The sequence below is a fragment of the Hydra vulgaris genome, chromosome 12, assembly GCF_038396675.1.
Source record: "Hydra vulgaris chromosome 12, alternate assembly HydraT2T_AEP".
Lineage (NCBI taxonomy): Eukaryota > Metazoa > Cnidaria > Hydrozoa > Anthoathecata > Hydridae > Hydra > Hydra vulgaris.
Window position 1 is genome coordinate 7217552 of NC_088931.1, and position 9684 is coordinate 7227235.

The 9684-nt window shown below is 27.3% G+C and overlaps 1 protein-coding gene across 1 annotated transcript; it reads left to right on the top strand.

Moving 5' to 3' along the window:
* Positions 1-4710: 4710 nt before the first annotated feature.
* Positions 4711-7420, top strand: LOC100207928 (uncharacterized). The gene is made up of 2 exons (XM_065811391.1): positions 4711-5177; positions 5865-7420. The coding sequence occupies exons 1-2, from the start codon at positions 4921-4923 to the stop codon at positions 7378-7380; spliced, it is 1773 nt and encodes a 590-aa protein (XP_065667463.1). The 5' UTR covers positions 4711-4920; the 3' UTR covers positions 7381-7420.
* Positions 7421-9684: the final 2264 nt, after the last annotated feature.

Consider the following 9684-nt stretch of genomic DNA (forward strand, 5'->3'; position numbering starts at 1 on the left):
ATCAAACTACTGATTAAATGAAGTTCTTTAAAGTACTGAGCATCATATTATGATATTAAAACAGCAAAATAGCATTATTTCAATAGTGTTGTATAAATAAAAATATTTCTAAATTTTAGCAGGTCTTTTTCATTTTAAATCTTATTTACTGCAAAAACGGATCATGTCCATATTTTATTTTTATTATTTTTTTTTTACAATAATCATCATTATATATTTTAAAAACAAGTAATATTTACATACCTCCAGTTTATATAAATGTCCACCACACCTATTTACAATACTTAAAGAGAGTTAACAATGCTGTTTTACGCATGCGCGTTTGACATTGAGTTAAAATAATATTAAAAATTCGTGCTTTATAATATTAAGTGCTGGCCATGCATTTAAAAAATATGCGCAAGTCCGTCACAGCACAAGGCTACTTAGGACTTGCTTGTGATTGTCGTTGAAAATATCTATTAATATACAATAATAATACTATACAGTTGTAAGGAAACTCGCAAAAGACTAAGAGAAGTCTTTTCATCGAGAACCTTTAATATACAAAATAAACTAAAAATTTAAAAAGTAAATTTATAAAACACGCATTAACTTTTTTAGGTCTACTGTTCAGTAATATTTTACTATGTATAGTTGCTAACTATATTTATTCTTTTTTTTTTTTTTTACCTTTTTTATTTATTTTTAATTATTTACTTTTATAATTTAAATTGTTCTTATTACATATTATTAAATTAATTGTTTTTTTACATTTAATACATATTGATAAAATTGGTTTTGTTTATTATGAGATCTTTTAGTTATTTCTTCAGGGCATTAAGATTATCCATTTTAGTAAGTTCTATATTTTGTGGCATTATTTTGTTGTATAATTAAGAGGCCACGGTGTACAATTGTTAATCTCGAAAATTTTGTTTTTTTTATGGGCAATGTGAAGTTTCCTGTTCCTAGTGTGATATATCTGTTGGCATTGGTTTGAAAAAAGTTATTAGTAAAATGAGTTGGGACAAGTCCGAGCTTATTTTTGAGCATAAATAAAATATTTTGGTAGATGTTTATTTGATAGATATTTAAAGCATTAAAAAAAAATTTTCTCATATAGCATTTTTAAAAACGTTCTCACTTATAACAAAATAAATTTAAAAAATTATGTTTATATCCTTTTGACCCGTTGGATATCTTGAAAAAAAAATTGAAAAACCCAAGTTTGAAAATAAAAGGGTCAAAACAATTTCTTGCATTTCCTATAGAATCAGGATATGTGGATTTGTTGCCTTTCTGCAGTCAGCAGTTCATTTAATACTGAAAAATAAAATATAATTTGTTTTTTAATTACTTTAAAATTATTCAGTTAGTGTGCCATAACAAAAATAAAAGCATAGAAAAAGTTTTCAATAAAAATCCGTGAAAATCAAAATTTCTCGCTTATTTTACAGCTTAAAAAGTTCAACAGAAATGTTTTTATATGGAGTATTTTTTCCTTTCTTAGTCTCAATGTTAAATTTTCTCTCTTTTTGCAACCATTTCACACAATGGACGTGTGTTTTATTCGACGTGTGTTTTATATAACGGATTTTAGACGTCTTATACACATCTTGTGCCCACTTAGCAGGTCTTATTTTGGTCATAATGATGACCAAAATAAGTATTGACCATTATTATGATATTCCTTTACAAAATATATTAGTCGCTTTTGTGGATAAGTATAGATAATAGGTGGAGTAAACATGGGTAGGAAAGCATTCAAATTTTAAGACGCAGACATCGAGGATGTGGATTTTTTTAATGCAGCGATGGTGTACTGGTTAGAGCTCTGGCTTAAAAACTGGGGGTCTGTTGTTTGAAGCTTGCTCTGGCCATGTATGCATTTTGAGTAAGAAAGTAGGTGTGAAATTCCGAGTTAAATACTATTCTGTAGTGCTCTGTGATAAAACATGGATACTTTTTCATCCAGCTTCTAAAAAAAAAAACTTCTGCCTTGCGATTTACCATTACTTTTTATTGACAAAATTCTTATAAAAAGAGTAATTAATGCAAACTTTTTGAGTATCTATATCAATGAAAACCTTAATTGGAAATATCACACAGAATTCTTGTGTAATAAAGATGCTAAAAGTATAGGATTATTGTATAAAGCTAGAAGTGCTTTAAATAAACGTAATTTAACTCAATTATATTACTCCTTTATCCATTGTCATTAAAACTATGCTAAAATTGCTTGGTGTAGTGCTAATAAATTCAAACTTAGGCCTCTTTATCGTCAACAAAAGCATATTGCTCGCTTATAAATTTTAAAGATAAATTTCTCATTCTAAGCCTCTCTTATTTAAAATGAAAATTCTTGATATATATCAGCTATATGTTTTTAATATTCTTTGTTTTATGTACAAATGTAAAACTAACTCCAACCCAATTTCTTTCCATAATTTATATACCTTAAAAGATAAAAATAAATACAACTTAAGAAATGATAGTTTGGCTCATCAACTATTTTTTCAAACTAATTTTGGAAAATCAAGCATTTCATTTCGTGGAGCTTCACTTTGGAATAAAATAGTTTTAAAACATTTTGATTTTTCTTTGGAATGGAGTTACCTTTCATTCAAAAAAAAGTTTAAGGAAATCATTTTGTCTATTGATGATATATATTTTTGTATTTTTAAACATTGAATAATTTACTTTTTTATTTCTTATGCAGTGATGTAACTGAATATGTATCTGAATGCACTTAAATTTTTCTTGTGCTTTATACACTTGACCATGTATGTATGCATTTTATTTTTATGAGCGGTTCTTGATGAAGACTTGATGGTGTTCTGCGAGTGTTTCTTTTTATTTATTGAATCAAATACTTATATATTTTTTGTTTATATTTTCTAGTTGTAAAAGGATTTTTTTATCTTAACGATTTCATTTATTTGTATAACGATTTTTATACTTTGTATAAATTTTAAGTTTCAAGTTCTTCATCAACGGTTCTCTGTGACAAGGCCTAATGGTCTTCTTTGAGTATCCGCGTTCTTTATTTATTTTTTATTTATTTTTATGATATATTCAATTGTATTTTTCTCTTGTATATTTGTATTTGTATCTTAAACATTGTAATAAAAAACAAAAAAAACAAACAAACAAAAAAATCATTAGGAATTCTTAGAGCATCTAAACAATTAACAAAAAAAAGTAAAGGCTTTGGTTAACTGCAAGACTGATGGGATCAATATACGGTTTTGACATTCATTTCTCGAAAACGCACATCCAGACATGCTAATTTTGTTGTAAATAAACGCAGATTCCAATAAAGATACATAAAATCTTTGTATAAATATATGTGAACATATATATATATATATATATATATATATATATATATATATATATATATATATATTCCCACTGGGTTCTTTTGAAAAACTGAAATTACTTTGACGGATTTTGATTAGATTCGATTTGAAGTTTTGCAGGGCCTATTATATATATACAAGATATTGTCGATATTGGAGATTCCCTCTAAAAAAAATTTGCGGTATATTTTTATATTTAACTTAATAGAATCTCCTTACCCAAATTATTAACAATTACAAAAACCAAAGTAAAGACGATAAGAGCAAAGTAAATTATTGCTTGTTAGCTATCAAAAATATCTCACTATCAATAATTTGCGAAAATCGTGTCGTGTTGTGTCGTGTCAGTATAAAATCTTAATAGCCATAAAATATTTTGACAAACATTTTTATAATTCTAAATTTAATTAGTAAATGGAAATATCTATGTGGACTATGGTAAGTTGAAAACAACTGAATCCTATGTCCAGAATCAAGAATTTATTTCAAAAGATTTTTTTGTAGATCAAAACAGTTTTTTTTGTCCAAGCTTCATTAAATCTTACAATGTGAATCGTTGAATATTAGCGTAAAAAATCTCGTTGACGAGATATTTTGAGACTAAGAAAATTTAACTACAGCTTAAAACTATAAAATTTTTATTAAATTGTTTTAAGTTATTATTTAAATTAATTCTACTATAACAAATGTATTGAATCTATAATATATTTTTTTTAGTTATATACAAATATATTTTAAACATCGCATTAGCAACGATTGTATAAATATTTAAAAGAAAAATACGATAAATATATTTGTAAACTTGTTATCTAACATTTTAATTCCATTAAAATGAAATGATTTAATGTAAAACTTTTGTGAATATGTTTTTATATGTATGACAATGTAAAAAGGTGCTTGATTTGATCTTCTGCAAGTTTCCCTAGTTTTTTTTACTGTGTTTTAGTGAACTTTATTTATTATTTTTGTGAAACCATTTTGTGTTTTTATTTATATATTCGCTATCAACAAATCTTTATTATGTAATTACGAAGTTACGATATTAAGGAGCAAAAAAAAACTGAAAATAAAAAAAAATGAATCTGATATATTAAAATATATTTCTTTTTTAAAAAAAGACTACATCAATTATATAAAATTTAATAACTTGAAGAGTTCCAAGTACGCTAAAATTTGTATCATTAAAAAAAAATTGTAATCTTAATAAATATATCATGTTCACGATTTTGACTATTAACATATAAGTATTTTATGGTTGTTGCCTTCATGTTGTCGTCAATAACTCTGACATCACATGCAAGTTCTTCTCAATGAATTATTAATTTTAAATTTTATATTTATAATTTAAAGAATGTATATACATACTTTATTAGAGCATAGAATAAATTTATACAACTTGAAGGTGGTCGTATAGTAAAAATAAGTGCTGTTTTTTACTTGGGTTTGTTTGCGCTTTTTTGTTGTTGAGTTACTAACAACATGTTATTAATTGCTTCTTGTTTATTTTTCTAAAATTCGATTAAACGCAAATGAGGATTTAAAATAATGTTTGAAACGCTAAGTTTGATTATATGGCATGTTTTATGATCCCTTAAGCAAACGAAAGATGTCATTGGGATTGTTTGGTTCGTGCATGCAGATAAATTCCTCCGAATTTTCTAATTCCAAAAACTCTTCTAGCTCAAGCAAATCTTTTTCTAAAAGAACTTTACAAACTAATCAAACCGCTAAGAAAAACAAATGGCCGTCACTAGTTTTACTCACAAAAGCAGAAGAATTAGTTATAGTAAATGGAAGAAATAGAAGAAGGTTTCCTGATCCTGTTCGAGATCGGTAACAAAATTAGTATTATTGTTTATATCTTTAATTATTTTTTTATTTAATTGCTTATAGTTACCATATTTATAGATTTTTTTTTTACATCAATCGCTATTTTGATATAAAAAAGTATGGTAATAATAAATTAGACAAATTACAATACAAAATATGAGCTAAAAATAGTTGATCACAATAAAAAATATATATAACATTTAAGTTAAATAATCTATTAAAAAGCAAGTTTTTATTTGCAATTATTAAAGCTTGTATCTACATTTACATCACAACTTAACACTAAATGCATGAGGTTATATCAAAATGTAGTCTAACAAATATTTTATTGACCCTCTTAGACAAATTTTTGATTTATTTTGATACTGCAATCTTACAGTTGAGTATAATGTATATGTAAAAGTTAACATAAAGACAATTAAAAAGTCAAAATATTTTGTTATTGTATTGTGTCTTACTAAATGTCTACAAGCTAAACCTTAAAACATTGAAACCTTTTTCGCATAAAAGGTTTCAATGTTTATATAACATAATGATGTAATTGTATAGTTAGTGGTTGGTGAGTGTAATCCTAAACTATAAAATGAATTAAAAATTTTTATAAATAAATTTTTACTTTACTTTATTATTTTATATCTTAAAAATATTTTTTTCTTCTTCTTTAATTTTTTATTTATGAAATTTATTTAGGTCAATTTTATTGGCTTGTTTAGACCCTTTTACTGAAAATATGTTATATCTCTGTCATTGTAAACATCAAAGAACAATAAATGCTAATCCGGCTGTATTTAAGCAGAGAGTGACTTTAGATGATGATGAATGTCAATATTTTATAAGTCTTGATATTATTCAAATTGATGATAATAATGATACTCAAATAAACTATGATGACATATTAAAAAACTTTCTCATAGCAGACGTTCGCGAGCATGCAATTGCTGGAGAATGTCTTCCTGCTGGAGTGTCTGGATATTGGGTTCGGATTTTTGGTCCACAAAGAAAGTTTAAGTTTGTAGTGTCATTATGGAGAGATATATCTGAAAATATAAAATCCCGATCCTGTAAAGGAACAGATGGACTAATGAAAATTGGAGAAATTTGTATAAATATTTTAAATACTGGTGTAAGCAGAGCAAAAAAAAGCCATAAAAAGAATAATGCATTATCTGCTCGAACCATGATAAATAGTTCAAACATAAATATAAGTAACAGTTTTCCATCTTTTTGTTCTCGTGAACTCTACATCCTTATGTCAACTTCATTACGTGAATGTTTAGAAAATGGCAAGTTTGATTTGTTTGAAGAAATGTATTCGAAATTCTCAGGAGACTTGACAATAAAAAATCAAGATAATATTGAACTTAATCATTTTTTAAGCAGTGAGAAAGCTCTTTTTTTGGCCATGCAAGGGAAGCTTGCTGAAGCGAAACACCTTCTACAAACAACAGTAGAAAAAAGTGTACCGAAGAGTCTGAATAAAATTTTTTTATTAAATAAAGCATATCTTGTTTTAGCAAATGTGCACATTATTGAAGGAAATTATGGTACAGCTGAAGAATGTTTAAATGTTTTACAAGTCGACAAAAAAAATGGTACACCTTTTGATGATGCTGCTTTTTTTTATTATCTATATGGAATTATTTTAATGAATTTTGGGAAATCTTTGCAAGCTTTTTCTTCAAGTTTATGGAAAGAAAGTTATGAAGCGTTTATTAATTCTCTAAATAGCTTTGATCAATCTTTACCATCTATGTTAAATCAACGATGCAAAATTATACTAAACATCATACGTTTATCATTGTATGCAATATCTAGAAAAATCAAAATTCCATCAATTAGTTTATCTGAACTATGTCCAATTTGCAACGATATTTCTGCGGTAAAAGAATGTATAAAAATGGCAGAAATGATCAGTTTACATAAAATGTCTGCCAGGACCTTTTGTTTGCTTAATCTTGTAAAAGCAGAAGTTGTTTTCAATGAAAATAACTGGGCTGCTGGTTATGCTATGTTAGAAGATCTTGAAAAAGAATGTTCAAAATTAAAATTTAAAGATATAAGCTTATTAGGTGATAGTGTGAGGTCCTGGTGGAGATCCAAGGAGTACAAGGAATTTATGCTGAGTATAGAAAATGATTGTGTTTCAGATCTTTCATCTGAAAATGTAACTCAAGATACTTATGGTGGGAATGAAAGTGGAATTTAATTTACTAAATAAATTTATCAAATGTTTTTAAAGAAAAAAATTATTTTTTGTTTCTTAGTAAAAAATAAAAAAGTCTTTACGAGACTTAAGTACTTGAAAATTATTTTCATATAGCATAGGCTATTCTAGGAAAATAAATTGGGCGGCGGCAACCCCGTGCCGGCCCCTTTCTGTAAGGAAACTTGCGCCCAAATACGGTCGGCGCTGTCGAAAACGGTTTAAAATAGCCTCTGTAATATATAATTATAAATTTATTTCATAATCGCTAGTATATTGAATACTTGAAGTTCAATGCCGTAGCTTATTTAGTTATTTACACAAATTTAAGAAAAAACAGCTTTCCGTCTCGTGTTTGTAGTTTTTTAAAAAGTTTAAAATATTTAGGCATTTTCATTATTTTAGCAGCAAATCAAGTTTAAATGTTTCTTGAAAAGCAAAAAAAGAAAATTTAAAAATTTATAGTACATATGACACACTAGGACACTTCTACAAACATAGAAAACACTAGTTTTTTATATTTCGTTGAATTTTGATTTTAATATAGTAAGCATATATTACGCCAATCGTTTAAGGCTAAAAATATAAATTAGTTTACTTATTAAAAATATAAATTCATTTATCTCTAAAATAATTAACTAATCATTTCATATTCTTACCTATATATATAAATTTGAGATGGGAATCGAACCCTTTTTTTAAAGTTCGGATACGGTTCGGTTTGGTTAAATCTAATGTTCGGTATGGTCTTAAGCTCAGTTCGGTTCGGTTTTGTAACAACTAAAGCTTGGGTTTGGTTTGGTTCGGTATCAACCCAATTGTTTTTTTATTAGTTTGATTAGATACATTCACGCAAAACAAATAAATTAATATTAAGTAACTTCAAAGTAATATTAAGTATCTTCTCTACCATTAAATGAGAAAAACCTAAACTTTTTTGATTTTAGTGAAATATTAAAACTTTTACATAGAAACCAAAAAAATACTCATCTAAGTTCAAAAACGTAAACTTTCCAATTATTTTGGGTTACATCGGGGGTTTATTTTAAGATAACTTGTATAGCAACGGTCGCTAAGGGGCATATTAAGTACCTTTTGTTATTTGAACTAATTTAATAAAGAAAATGTATTTAGCCTGAAGGCTAGTACAACCAATTATAAAATAATTTATTTTTTTAATAATCAGATTTTTATCTTTATTTGCATTTTTTTTTTTAATTAAAAAGTTTACTTTAGTGCTCATTGTTTTCCAAATTTTTTAAGATGTTGACAAAACGCTTTGAAATTTACCCAAAAGTTTAAGAATGGGTATGACTACAATTTGAATCTCAATCAAACATTTAAATCTAGTAGACCCATTTTTTATAAATCAATTTTGGGGCAAATAATTGTAAATGTTGTCCAAGATGCATTATAACTAAAAGTAGAACTAATTTCGAATTTTGGTTATAGGTTCAGATTGTTATTTGTCCTTTTATTAATATACCATGAAAATTTCAGTTCAGAAACTTTATTAGTTTCGAAGAATTTCAGGAAACAGTTTCGTCCTTTAGCTCATAAATTTGCGCAAGTATTTAATCAAATTCATGACTTGTGTCATTACTGCCAGCCTTAGACAATGGAGTAGCAGCTGTTAAAGTCTGCCTGCAAATCATGCGTTTCAGCGTCGGCTTTACTCTTTTTTAAAGGAGACAGTTGATTAAAATGAGTGCATTAAAATGAGAGCAGTGGATTAAAATGATTCACTAAAGCTGTCCATATCTGTACTGCCTGAGCTCTTGCGTATCACCTGAGGCGTTGAAGAAGTTATAATTTTGTCTACCATACTACGCACCTTTGAATAAACAAAACTGTGATCTTCTGCATTGGCGAAAAACAAGTATTTGTAAAAAAGAACAAAATGTGTTGATAGCTTATGCAAAGGGTGAATAATATATTTTTTAATCAAGCTGGACTGAAAAGTTGCCTTCAAATTACGCATACTGTCACTGTCTGAACCATTAATCTTTAGTGTTATAACCCTCTCTCAACTCTATAGCTCCGATACACGAACCTTGACAAACAAGGCCGCTGCGCGGAGACACAAGTTGAGCGCGTTACTACCAGGGACGTGGTAGGGATCGAACTCGGAACCTCTCACTTATGAAGCGAGCGCTTTACCACTACACCACTACCGCATGCTATATCACTACCGCACTACCGCACGATCTTACAGACTGACCGTAAACAAAATAGTCTAATGTTATGTATTGTAGACTTATTTTGTGTGTTAGGTTATGATAATTATGTTATATGTGTGTGTGTGTG

Coding starts and splice junctions, on each gene's coding strand:
- LOC100207928 (XM_065811391.1), top strand. CDS start 4,921: ATGTTTTATGATCCCTTAAGCAAACGAAAGATGTCATTGGGATTGTTT. Junction 5,178..5,864: donor CCTGATCCTGTTCGAGATCG/GTAACAAAATTA, acceptor AAATTTATTTAG/GTCAATTTTATTGGCTTGTT.